Here is a 13965-nt window from a genome sequence, read left to right on the forward strand (position 1 = left end):
AGTGTGGGCTGCAATGGGAAGTAAGATACTGGTTAGCAGGTGAGCAGGCTGTTGTAGTCCTGAAGGCAGACGATGCTGGTTGTGGAGATGGAAAGGTCTGGATGGCTTGGAGACGCATTTTGAAGGTAGGAATTGCTCACATATTAAACATGAGAGGTGAAAGAAAAAGAGAATCCAAGGCTGGCTCCCTGGTTCTTGGCTGGAGGAGTTTAGTGCATGAAGGAGCCACTTAGGAAAATGGAAAAGCATGAGGAAGAGTAAGTTTGGGGAAAAAACAAAGGGGAAGTATAGACATGGTCTGATATGCCTTTCACATTGATGTGAAGATGTTAGGGTAGCTGGACAGAGGAGTCTGGAGTTTGGGTTCAGAAATAAAAAGGCAAATGTCTGTGGGATATAGGTGGTTCTTTAAACCCAATGGGAATGAATGAAACCACTCAGAGCAAGTACACCGAGTGAAGAAAAAAGGGCCCAGACTTAATTTTAAGGAGATTCACGACTTACAGATTGGCTGCGGAATCAGGAGGAAGACCAATGTGGTGTTACTGAGGCAGAGAAAGGAGGGCTTTAGGGGAGAGGGAAGTCAGCCATGGAGTGGGGCTGAGAGTTTAAGTAAGAGAGAGGGTGACCAGATTTCTAGGTTTGCTTGGGACAGTTCTGGTTTATGTGTGTTGTCGTAGCACCGTTTTTATAAAAATGTTCTAGTTTGTTGGTTAATAACATGGTCACCCTAAAGATGATGCTAGAAGAGTGGATTTGTCAGTGGGAAGGTGTTTGGTGACATTGGCAAAGCCTTTTCAATTGAGTGGTGGGGGACCAATACCAAATCTGAAAGGGACTGTTAACAAATCATAGCTGTCAAATCCATGAGAATTTCTTATGTTTCCCCTCTACATTTGTGTATGTTTGAAATATATAAAAATTGTGGATGGGACGTGATTAAGTGAAGATAGGCTATCAGCAAATTTTAAAGAAATTTTGCTCTAGAAGGGAACAAATGAACAAAAGAGAGAGTTCATTTGGTTATAAGATTCTAAAGTAAATAAAAATATTCCATTGCTTGAGATAAATTTATTCCCATGGGCTTAAAAACAAACAAACAAACTAGCAAGTAAACTAGAGGGTAGCAGCCTCCAAAAATTACCATCAGCAGCTTGTATGTGTGGCTGCCTTTCAGGGTCAAAAATAAAATGCTAATATGTATTTCAGTAAAAGCAGTTTCACTAGGGTCAGAGCAGAGTTCTAATCTTTACCTCCTTTTCTTTAACTGAGATTTACCCTTTAAGGCCCAACACAATCCTGCATGAACCTTTCCTATTTTAGCCCTGGCTGAACTCAAATAGCATCTCTAGACTTATCGGGACCATGGAATTTCTAGCTTCGCTAATAGCCATTATATTTTTGTTCAGAAGTGATTCACATGGGTTATTCGTCTCTTCCCACCTATGCTGGGATCCCTGTGAGCACAGAATCCAGGAGGGCAGGCTGCTTCTGTGCTCTTTGCCATCCTCTCCACTTCATACATGCTTTCCGAGTAGCGCCGGGCATGGCTCACCCAGCGCCTGAGAGCTGGCTGAATGTCTGAGACACAGTGGGCTCTTCCTCCCTGAGGGCTCTCCATACACTGTGTCTCCGTTGAACACCTTCTCATCTTCACGATGCTTGGGGGTTTCCTCTTGGCTTTGTTTTCCTAGAGCTCAGCGCCGGAGGAGGAGCACGGGAGCCCCCGGGCCGACACCCCCAGCACCGTCACCGAGGTGGACATGGACCTGGACAGCTATCAGACAGCCCTGGAGGACGTGCTGACCTGGTTGCTTTCTGCCGAGGACACGTTCCAGGAGCAGGATGACATCTCGGAGGATGTGGAGGAAGTCAAGGAGCAGTTTGCCACCCACGAAGTAAATAATCTGTCGCCCATGAGTGGGCCCTGTCCGCCACGGTGCCTGTGCCTTATCGGAGCTCTGCCCTGCTATGTATGCTCACTGAATTCTGCTCCACAGGAAGGTCACGGCTCATTTTAGGACTCGTGATATTTAAATAGGGCTTTGTTTTAAAGTCGGCGTGGGTGACTCACTGTGCATTGGAATTAGGTTTCAGATTTTAATCTTATCGTAACTTGTAAAATCTGTGGAGCCACTGACACGAATCAATGCACAGCACTGCTAGTTTCTGAAGTGTATTGTTATAGTTAAAACACAAAGTGGCTAATTAATACAAATACACCAAGTCTTTAGACTTGGAATGTTCCCCCGGAAGCGGTTATTTTTATTTATTGTATGATTAAGCAAATGTCATATCCAGTGTTCATGTATACTTTCATACAATGAAAATTTCCTACTATTTTGAGGATGTAGTGTATTGCACTGTAGTGATTAGCTTATATGGAGATTTCTTTTTGATTAAGTAGTTGTTTTGTGCCAGTATGTTAATTGACAGTTCGTATGTGCTGTTTTGGTTTGAAAATAATAGAAGTTGTCAGATTCTTTAAGCAGTTTCTCTTGGGTGAGCATGGTGTTTTATTTATTCTGTTTTCTCATAATTCCATGTCATGATCTCTCAGTATCATAATCAGCATTTACTTAAAAACAGTTACTATTAGCAGATGTAATATTGTTTTCTTTGATCGATTCCCCTTTTTTAGTTAGGCCAGTGCTTCTTTCCTATATTCAAAGTTGGGTCAAAGTCTACTTTATTTACACTCTACATGGCTGCCTTTTTCTGCAGCCTTGATATTGAAACATTAATTTATTTATATATTTTTTGCAATGAGCTGCTCACAAATTATAATGATGTACCTTCCTAGGCTTTTATGATGGAGCTGACGGCACACCAGAGCAGTGTGGGGAGCGTCCTGCAGGCAGGGAACCAGCTGATAACACAAGGGACTCTGTCCGATGAAGAGGAGTTTGAAATTCAGGAGCAGATGACGCTGCTGAATGCTAGATGGGAGGCCCTCAGGGTGGAGAGTATGGACAGACAGTCCCGGTGAGTGGAAGCAAAGAACGAACACTTTATTCCACAATGTGTGTTGCCCAGTTTCGTTGAAATAAAGGTCTGTATGTCCGTGAATGCAAGGTAATTACAGAGAGCTTGCCTTGTAAAATTTGACTCTTTTCTTTGTGTAGTGCTGCTGGAGTTTTGTATGATCTTTGTTTCTCCTTTGATGTGTTAACCAAATTAAAAGGTAAAAGTTGGAGTACAGAAATTAGGTAAAAGGAAAGGACATTTTATATGGATAGATATTGACTTGCAGTATTAAAATTGGCTAACCATTAACCCAATGTGAAGACAGGATTATGTAGTATTTATTTACAATTTATTACATTTTTCAAAGCAGTGCTGCTGCCGCGGCGGCCGCCCCCCCCCCCCCCCCCCCCCCGCCCCGCCTTCCATGTTTCTTTTTCCCCCTCTGCATTGTGTATTAAGGAGCAAACTACATTCCATTGCAATTTCCACCTATTTAATATGCAGGAATTCCTGATTGAAGAAACAATGATTCTGATAGGAATGGTGGGTGCTGTTATTTGCATTCTTGGACTGCATTTAATTGATTCCATTTAGGAGGAAAATGAAAGTGTTTTTTTTTTTTTTTGCTTGTTTCTATATATAAAAATGAAGTGCTGCTTTAAATGGTTAGAGAGGAGTAAGTTTCCTTGCCCCCCGCCCAGTTTGTTTGCTGCCAGGAGTGTGTATTGTGTGCATGTGCCTTTGCAAAGGGGAAAAGCAAGTGGGACTGACGCTGTGTCCCTCCCCACAGGCTGCATGACGTGCTGATGGAGTTGCAGAAGCAGCAGCTGCAGCAGCTCTCTGCCTGGTTGACGCTCACGGAAGAACGCATTCAGAAGATGGAGACCTGTCCCCTGGATGACGATTTACAATCCTTGCAAAAGCTGCTGGAAGATCATAAAGTAAATCTGGCTCACATTTCTTTTCTACCTTATCAAATATGAAACAGCAGCACGTGGCCTTCTCACCGGCTTCTGCCCTTAGCACAGAGGTGGGACACTTCTCAGTGTCCTCTGCTCATCAGCAGCTTAGAGGGTGGGGTCCATGGGGGTGTGACTTTACTAAAATTTTATGTGGGTATGTATAGTGTCCTAAGGAAAGCTCTATGCCAGTGGTTCTCAACCTTGGCTGCACATTAGAATCACCTGGGAATCTTTTTAAAATCCTGATTTCTGGGCCTCATCCTCCGGAAATTTGTTTCTTTGTTACTAATGTTGTGGCCCCACCCCATAACAAAGAAACAGAATTTCTGGAGGATGAGGCCCAGAAATCAGGATTTTAAAAAGATTCCCAGGTGATTCTAATGTGCAGCCAAGGCTGAGAACCACTGCTCTATGCTTTCCTAAGATTCTCAAGGGTTGTTTTGGAGCTGTAAGTGGGTAAGAACCCTAGTGTGTGAGCATCAAGGCCGTGCAAAGAAGCAAACCCTCAGATTTATCTGTGCCTTACCCTTTGAGGAAAGCTATTCCGATCTGGAAAAGTATCCGGCACTAGGTGAAGAATCAAAATTTGGTAGCTAATTTAATTTGATCACAAATTAAGGAGAAAACTTTTCATATCAAGGCAAGGTAGAGCAAATAGCTCCTTTGCAGGTTATCTGACTAATCTGATTTTTCAATGACATATCTGGACAACTGATAAGTAAAGCTTTAGGGATACTTTAAATGCAACTCAAAGGCATTTGACAGCACTGTTGGTAGTGTTTAAATAAATTACCTGTATACATACATCTTAGCACTTGCCATGCTCTTCCTGTGGAAGGGGTGAGAATGGAAGTCATCTGTGTCCTTAACTGCTTTCCTGGGCAGCTATTCAGAATAGCTTCCAACTATCAAATATTACCTACTTATCTCTCACTTTATGTCATGCTGCACTAGAGAAAATGATCTTTGTATAGTTAAATTTGGGACTTCTTTGATTTACCAATTCCACATTCTTACCTTAATTCCTAGTATAGACATTCAACTCGTTTATGCTACATTATTTTTTGCCACAATTTGGACTAAAAGTAATGACATCCCATTTGCCATCTGTTATGACATTGCATTTTCAAATTGCTTTGGTTCATAATGAAATGTAAAGATGTATAACGGGCTTGTTTCATTAGGAGAACACTTAGGGTAATGATTGGAAATTCAAACACGATGCCTCATTAAATATCCTTAATTACTATTGACAACCGAGTGGATTTTAAATAGGTAAATGTGAGAGAGTAGAGATAATGGTATATCTTAATTTTTTTTTCTCTAGAGCTTGCAAAATGATCTTGAGGCTGAACAGGTGAAGGTAAATTCCTTAACTCACATGGTGGTGATTGTTGATGAAAACAGCGGTGAGAGTGCCACAGCGGTCCTGGAAGATCAGCTACAGGTAAGGACCCCGAGGAGGAGGGTGACCCCAAGGGGCCTGTGGTCTGAGACCCAGTTACATGTACCCTTATTCTGTATGTCTCATCACACTGTTTATGTAGAAGAGTAGGAGAACCTACTTTAGGCTGTCCTTCCCAGGTGGGGTTCCACAGCATGTGGGTTACAGGAGTACCTCGGTACCATTCCTTTACATCAGCCCTTGGGGTGCATGGGCGGGGTGTCTTGTGTGCAATAGTAACAAGGTTGGGAAGCACAGGAACTGATCTCGACTAGTGGCCCACAGGCTTCTTGCTCAGAATCACTTGAGGAATTTGCTGAAATGTAGATTTCTGGGCTCCATGCAGACCTGAATTCCTGGGAGTGGGGCTCAGTGGATCTGCATTTTAAAAAAAGGTCCAGGCATATTAAAGTTTGAGAATTTCAACCATGTAGGATTTCATATCCCTGTTTCTTTGGTTGGACCAATGTGTGAATTTCAGTAGCAGTTTTGGGAACCCCAACAAATTGCTCCTTTTCTCACAAAGGTTATAGTGGAAAGTCTTTACAAAGAGATTGATCGGTGTTTCATTTGAATAATACTGGAATCATCTGCTGTGATGTTGCCAGTTTATGATTTTTGGGAACTTCCGGACATGTATCTTCATTTAAAGTTGGCCAGTGGTTGTGAGACTTTGTGCAGAAGTGCTTAGTTATTACAGTAACCTGAGAGGCAGGCGTTCGTGTCTTGCCTGTTTAGACAGTGGGTTTTCCTGATGAGACCTGTCTTCTGGCTCCGTCTTTGACCCGTTGCACTGTCCAAAGCGTTCTCTGGTATCACATATCAAAATAGGATAATATGAATTAACTCTTGCTCATATTTAAGTAGTGTAGAAATACATTGAACATTTGTTAGTTATTATTTATATAATGGTAACAAAATAATTTATTGGAAAACTTATGAAGAATACTTTTTAAAAAAATCAAAATTATTTATTTAGTATTGCTAGTACTTGTATATATTCTGTGGCCAAATTTTGTGGAATTTTCTATGGATCATGAGATGTAAACAGAAAAAAATTAAGTATATTTAATAGGAATTCTCTCATTCAACACATAGTTTTTATAAGGATAAAAGTTTTTCATAACTTTTGTATTACAGATGAAAATTTTCTTGGCATGTAAAAGTGGTTAAAAAATTACTGATGTATTCTATTTTGTTTTAAAGACAATTATAGCCTGAAAACAATTTCCAGCACAAAAAGTAGGTGTTTGCTCTATTTTGAAGATGTATGCAAGAATGCTAAATTCTCAAATAAAAACCACAATCAAATGGAAAGGGCAGGAATTTGGAGTAGACAGTTACAGGATAGAGTTCTAGTTGTGATACTTTTTAGCTCTATAGTGTAAAATAATTAGTTATAGTTTATGGAAATTAGTTTTTCTCATCTACAAATATATAGGATTCATCTATATTATTTTAAAGCAACTTTTATTATATATATTTAAAACTTTGTAATAGAGAACAACTGATGTCAAGAATTTCTTTGAAGATCATGGTAACTATCTCTTAAAGCTGAGTTGACAAAGGGTGGTTTCTCCCTTTACTAGAAACTTGGTGAACGTTGGACAGCAGTGTGCCGATGGACTGAGGAACGCTGGAATAGGTTACACGAAATCAATATCTTGTGGCAGGAATTATTGGAAGAACAGGTATGAAACTGTTATCCATATGGTCAAAATAGATGGTGGAAGGTAACTCATCATTAATTATGCCATTAGAATGAAGTCTTACTTTTCTTCTAAAGGAACCTTTACAAGTAATTATTTGTTATTTATAAAGTCAGATTTGTATCCATTTTACATGAAGAGTATTCATGGAGATTATACTGTATTGCTCCATTGTAACAACAATGTGATCTGTGTTTATTTTTAAGAATGTTAGTATTTAGACATGCTACTTTCAGGGTTTGCTTGACATTATAATTTCATGCATTTGTGCTGGGTAATGTGTTTGAACTTGTACCAACACAGTGCCTAGCATTTAGTTTGTGCTCCATAAATAAGTAATCCACTTAATACTTTGTGGCCTTTAAGTCATAAGAATTTTTAATGATTTTAAAACAGAATAACTACTGAATTTAACTAGAAAACATTATTTAGCAACACCATTGATTTAACATTTGGATGATAGTATATTTTTTCCTAAGTGTTACCATAGTAAACGAACCTTTGGTGCAAAACTGCCCCTTTAGGTTTTCAGTCAGAGTGGTGGCCCTTTGCCTCCTCCATCCTTCCAGAAAAACAGCCATCAAAACAGAATACAAATAAACAAAACTTTCCCTGAAAACACCAAATGGTTGTGGTTTAGAAAATAAGCAGATACTCTATTCCCTCATCTCAGTGTCCATTTCAATTCTTTTAAATGCATCTCATTTCCATCTACAAAAAAGGAACTGTATGCTTTTCAGGCAATAAAAACAAGTGTGTTATGCTTTGTGGTTTACTAAATATGATGCAGATAGAACATCTGCAAAAGTGGAGTACAAAATTTGTCCCAGTATAAATTGTTAATCACTACTCCCCACCCCCAATCATTGGTCACAATCTTCCTGTTAAGAATCCCATAATGGGCCAGATTCTGATTTCTGAAATATTTACAGTTCACTTTATGAAATACTTACATTTACTTAGACCCTTTTTTTCACTCTAAGGCATAACATCGGATAGTTAAAAATTTACTTTAATAATGACAGTAGGAGACATTGCTTGCCAGAGAAAACCATTGTGTTGCTTTTCTGCTAAGTAAAATAATTTAAAATTTGGAAGGAATTTTAATTTGGCAAATAAAAATATTTACAGGTAAGGAGTAGCTGCTATTTTGGCCAATATTTTAGGTTTACAACTCACCTTTGAATGGCTTTCTGCTAGTGACATGGAAGGAGGGATCTTCTGAAAATGGAGAGTTGAATCCAGCATGGGCACTTAATGTGGAGAAATCTGCTATTGCAGGAATGAGCCCAAATTAGTCGTATCTCATTTAGAACATCTTTCATGGGATTATTGTGTACTCAGCTGCAGAGGCCTCAAGTGTCAGAAATGGGCTGTGAGAATGAATTCCAAACTTCTGTAGCATGAAGTGTGGCAGGGGTACTCTGTAAAGGACTCCAACCTACTTTTCTAGCCTTAATGTTCCCTCTGTCCTTTCATGTGCCCAGTGCTCAAACCCTGAATTCCTAGTCCCTAGCCCATGGCTAGGCTGTCAATGCTGCAAGAATAGTGCTGGTTCTTTTTTACTGTCTATTCCAGTGCAAGGAGCCTTGTAGGTGCCTCTTGGTTTAGGGTGTTGTTTTTGTTGTCTTTGTTTTTTGAAAGAGTGTCTGTATTTCACTTGTTTTCTAGCCTTTGGTGTTTTTGGTTAAGGATTGGCATCGGCCATGGAATGTTCTTAGACTCATCTCCTCATTTTTAAGTTCTCTCCAGCCATCAGGAACCGTGAAGCCATCTATAAATCCCCCGCTCTCCTTGTCTTTAAACTGGAATCGGTCTCTTATGTGGTGTCTGCACTTTGTATCTTGTGCCATGGTGACTCCTGCGCATATCTTACTACCCTTACTATTGCTGAGGGCAGGACCCACTTTTGTCTTTTATGTCCTTCATCTTCATCTTTTCGTTTGTGTGTAATATAGAGGAAAGGAATACTTGTAAAATTCACTGGTTAAAAAATACAGTTAGAGAAAGAATTGATTCTATTGCAAACATAGAACCAAGATTCCCCCTCCCACTTCCCCCCCCACCTAGTCTATAGAAAAGGGTTTGAATTATCCCAATGTAGCTATGTTGTTTTCCACCCCTGCTTCAAATTGATCTCTCTACTTCTGCCTAAAACAACATGTATTGTTGGCCAGTGAAGTTTAACTGTCTTTATACTTTGGACTATCCTCAGACCATAATTGCTGTTGAACCTGGAGTGTTGGTGCGGTTTTGCAGCATGATGCTCTGGAAAAACCATTAGCTTTGCAGTGTGGGTCCTTGATCTGGCTCTTCTGTGAACTAACCAAGGGACCTTGAATGTATAACTTGGCTCTCCTCTCTCTCCTCCTTAAAACAAGGGACTGAGACAAGACAATCTCCGAGATTCCCCGTCTCTGGAGTGTTACAATATGATTCTTTCGGAGACTTGAATAGGTTTACTTATCCAGGAGTGGGGCTAATTTCAGGTTGATCTGTTGCAAATCTAAGAAGGCTAATGACTTTTCTGTGTCACTCATGCCTCATGCTTAGGTTTTTGAAGTTCTTCTTATTCAAGATAAGGATAAAGCTTCTAAGAATATAAAGTTAGAGATTTGGTAACTTGATTGAATCGAATTACCAAGTGATTCCCCACATGTATTTCTAAGTTTTGTTATTATTTATAGTGCTTGCTGAAAGCTTGGCTAACCGAAAAAGAAGAGGCATTAAATAAAGTCCAGACGAGCAACTTCAGAGACCAAAAGGAGCTAAGCATCAGTGTTCGTCGCCTGGCTGTAAGTGATGTCATTGTCAGCATCTGTCTTGTAAGCCTGTGATATTTTAGTGTTTTACATCAGTGGTTAAAACCATTTAGAAAATCCAGAGTAGGACACATTACCCAACACTGGAATGCTGCCGTGGAATGGTCTAGAACCAGGAGTCTTACGTTTTAGCATCAGATACTAGTAATTGCAAGGGTACATTCTCCTATAAAATATATACATGTTTACATGTTCTGACTGGGAAACAGGAAGATAAAGTCCTGTGAAAAGGGAGTCATCTAACAAATATCTGAAATACTAGATTTTGAAGGAAGACATGGAAATGAAGCGTCAAGCCTTGGACCAGCTGAGTGAGATTGGCCAGGATGTGGGCCAATTACTTGATAACCCTAAGGCATCTAAGAAGATCAACAGTGATTCCGAGGAACTGACTCAGAGATGGGATTCTCTGGTTCAGAGACTAGAAGATTCCTCCAACCAGGTATCGTTTGCTCCAGATAATATGTTGTGCCATTTAAGTAGAAGTTAAATTTCAGGTTAGTTTTAGTTTTTACGAAATAAAAGAGTAGTAGCTAAACTAAAAAGTTGGTTTCTTATACCTGGTTTACTATAAAATTGAAAAATTGACATGACAATGTCTTTTAGTTTTCTAAAGTAAATTTTAATGGATCTTAAAAAAAGGATTAATATCCAGTGATTTAACGCTTGCTAACTGATAACAGACATGAATCCATTAAATGATCTTTAAATTTTATTCATTTGAAAATATTTTAGCGAATTGATAAAAAACCCAAAACTTTGGTTTGTACATGACTGTTCATAGCAACATTATTTATAATAGACAAAAAGTGAAATGACTCAAATATACAGTAGGTGGATTGATTAACAAAATATGGTATAGACATACAATGGAATATTTTTTTGGCAATAAAAAAAGGAAGTACTGATATATGTGATGACATGGATGAACCTTGAAAACATACAAGTAAAAGGAGCCAGTACCAAGTTTATAGGCACCATGATTCTATCTATATGAACTGTATAGAATAGACAGACTCATAGAGACAGAAAGTAGATTAGTGGTTGCCAGGAGCCAAAGGGGGAGAGAGGTTGGGAAGTGACTGTTAATGGGTACTGGGTTTCTTTATGAAATAATAATAAAATTATTCTGGGACTAGAAAGTGGGCATGGTTGCATAAGTCTGTACACTAATAACCATTGCATTTACATCATCAAAGAAAGAACCTTCTGGCATATGAATGATATCTCAATAAAGCTGTAATAAAACCTAAAACTTTGGCTGCTCTTATTTCAGGTGACTCAGGCTGTAGGAAAGCTGGGGATGTCCCAAATTCCTCAGAAGGACCTTTTGGAGACTGTTCACATAAGAGAACAAGTGACCACCAAAAGGTCTAAGCAAGAACTGCCTCCTCCTCCTCCTCCAAAGAAGAGACAGATCCCCGTGGATGTGGAAGCGAAGAAAAAGTGAGAACAGACAGACATTTTCCAAACCCAGGACCCCACACAGTGTATTTTGTACTCAGTACCTATGTCATACTAATCACGGATGATATGCAAATTTAGACATAATTATTGTTAGGAACCACTCACTACCCCTGAGTGTTCTGAGTATTCTACTTCCCACTGGCTAAGTACCTGTGTTGTCTCGGATGGTTTTATTTATCAAACTGAACTGTGTGCTGACACCCTTGCTTCTTCCTTTCCTATCGTTTACCTGGAGGATATGATTGCCCATGATCCCTCATTTTTCTTTCTTTCACTATCACCATTCTGACAGTCTCACTTTACTTACATCTCCTTATTGTTTGTGAATCTGCTTTCTTCTCTCAAGTAAAAAAGTACTTAATTCAGGGAAGTAATTAGTCTCCTTTTTTCTTTTTTCTTTCTTTTTTCCACCCCTCATTCTTTTTTCATGTTTCCTTTCTTCCTTTGTTAATTCTATTTTCTAGATTCATTAACAGATTCTTTGTGTTTGGCTTGAAGATTCATCTTGAGCATAAGCTATCTTTTCATCTTGTTGATTCAAAATAAACTTGGGATCTTCATAAGGGGATTAATCAGCCCTGGCATAGACAGAATGCCAGCTACCCTGTTAAGCCATGCTGTGGCCCAGGTACCGCACATGCACTGTAGCAGCTAGTCCTCAAAACACCCTCGAGTAGAACTATTATTCTCTCCCTTTTACAGTAGCGTCCCAGTGCTCGGGTAAGTGGGCAGTTAGTTTTGCCTGAATAAGAATGATGTGATTTCACCAATTTAGCTTTTGTCAGACAAAGCAGGATTCCAGTTTTACCAGATGATTTTCATTTTGATGACAGGGCTGTGCGTCCTCCCAATAGCACCTCCTTGCAGGACCAGTGTACCTCCTTGGAACTGTTACTTTTGGAGCCAAGACAGCAGATGAGGAAGGTGCTTTTGATATTCATATTGTTGTAGACCTTTCATTTCATGAGTGTTTGTATTCTGCCAGTATATCTAGCAACATATCTGTCCAGGGCTGACTCTGTGCTTTTGGAAGCTGAGAAGGTATTAAAAAACTAGGGTGCATCAGTAAGTTCTGGTACCAATTCCAGTGTAGGTGGGAATGGGAGGATTCTCCCAAAAAGCAGTTCATGGGACACTAGCTTGGTGTCCTACAGTTAAGCTCACTTCTGACACTTCCTACTGGGAGACAGCATCCGATTCTACAGGTTAAGGGTTCAGTCCAACAAGCTGTTACCTGTGCGTCTAACCGACTGGCTATACATTGGAGGTTCCTAAGACCTCCTCTGTGGGTTTGATTAACTTGCGAGAGTGGCTCACCCAACTCAGAAGCATTTTACTTACTAGACCACTGGTTTATTATAAGAGGATATAACCCAGGAAGCGCCAGATGGAAGAGGTCCATAGGATAAGAGAAAAAGCACAGAGCTTCCACACCCTCTCCAGGCGGCAACTCTCCTGGCACCTCCACTTGTTCACCGCCACCGGAAGCTCTCTGAACCCTGTCCTTTTGGGTTTTTACAGAGGCTTCATTACCTAGGCATGATTTATTAAATCATTGGCCATTGGTGATTGATTCAACTTCCTCCCCTTTCTCCTCCAGAGGTCAGGATGGTGGGGTGGGACTGAAAGTTCCAACCCCTAATCACATGGTTGGGTCTCCTGGCACCCAGCCTCCATCTTTAGGCGGGGTCCAAAAGTCAGCTCATTCACATACAAAGTGATAACCCTGTTGCTCTCATCAGTTAGGAAATTTCAAGGGTTTTAGGAACTCTGAGCCAGAAATGGGACTAAGACCAGATATATATATTTCTTACTATAAATCACAATATCGCAAGTGCATAACTATAAGATCTTAAACACGGCCTGTTGTATAATTTGCATTCTGCTGCAAGAAACACAGTACTGTACCTGTGACTTACTGAGGTCTCATTTCATGTTACAAGGAGTCTGGAGGTAGGGATGGTCGTGCAGCATCTTGTATGCTGTCTCCGCCTTCCTCAGCCTGGTGGCTTTCACCCCCAGGCTTGTCTTCTCAGGGTCCCCAAGTTGCTAGTGAAGCACGGACATCCTGCACAACCTGCTTATAGGCAGTAAGGGCAGCTTTTTCTTATTTTCTCTCCCCCCCCACCTTTTTTTTTTAAATCAGGGAGACCTTTCCTGGGAGACATCAGCTAAGTTCCCCCAGTGTCACTGGTCAGGACTCAGTTGCTTGTCCATGACCTGGGTGCTTGGGAGTTTGAAGCTGCCCTGCCTCTCCAGGCTAGTTGTGCTCTGGGGACTCGGGCAGCAAGGAGGAAGTGTGGGGAGGGAGGTGAATGGCCTCCATTCCTTGGGTAAGCAACCAGCTGTGAGGACCACAGTTTTCTACTTTACTGGTTGATTGAGGTAGACATTCCTTTAGATGATTCCTGGACAAATAGAAGTTTGAGGATGTCCAGTTCATTCTAATAGAAGGCAGTGAAATCTCAGTATCAGAAATTAAGCCCCAACTCGGCCCCTCTCAGTCTACCCATGTGTGATGTGATGGGATCCAGAGGCTTCCTGGAAAATAAATGTAGCCATAACACAGCTTTGTGATTCAAGCTAGCGCAGTC

The 13965-nt window shown here is 40.4% G+C and overlaps 1 protein-coding gene across 8 annotated transcripts in view; it reads left to right on the forward strand.

Annotated features, from left to right (window-relative positions):
* The window catches only part of UTRN (utrophin), a 449337-nt gene that overhangs the window by 124113 nt on the left and 311259 nt on the right, over positions 1-13965 (forward strand). For all 8 annotated transcript variants that reach the window (XM_070417833.1, XM_070417835.1, XM_070417834.1 and 5 more), the window contains 8 exons: positions 1695-1898; positions 2804-2985; positions 3758-3908; positions 5257-5376; positions 6963-7064; positions 9770-9877; positions 10167-10346; positions 11181-11350. In XM_070417833.1, coding sequence (XP_070273934.1) covers positions 1695-1898; positions 2804-2985; positions 3758-3908; positions 5257-5376; positions 6963-7064; positions 9770-9877; positions 10167-10346; positions 11181-11350 — 1217 coding nt within the window. The remainder of the gene's footprint in view (positions 1-1694; positions 1899-2803; positions 2986-3757; positions 3909-5256; positions 5377-6962; positions 7065-9769; positions 9878-10166; positions 10347-11180; positions 11351-13965) is intronic.

This window comes from Myotis yumanensis, unplaced genomic scaffold (genome assembly GCF_028538775.1).
Source record: "Myotis yumanensis isolate MYYU_CA2020_CCGP unplaced genomic scaffold, mMyoYum1.0.hap1 SCAF_6, whole genome shotgun sequence".
In the NCBI taxonomy this organism is placed as follows: domain Eukaryota; kingdom Metazoa; phylum Chordata; class Mammalia; order Chiroptera; family Vespertilionidae; genus Myotis; species Myotis yumanensis.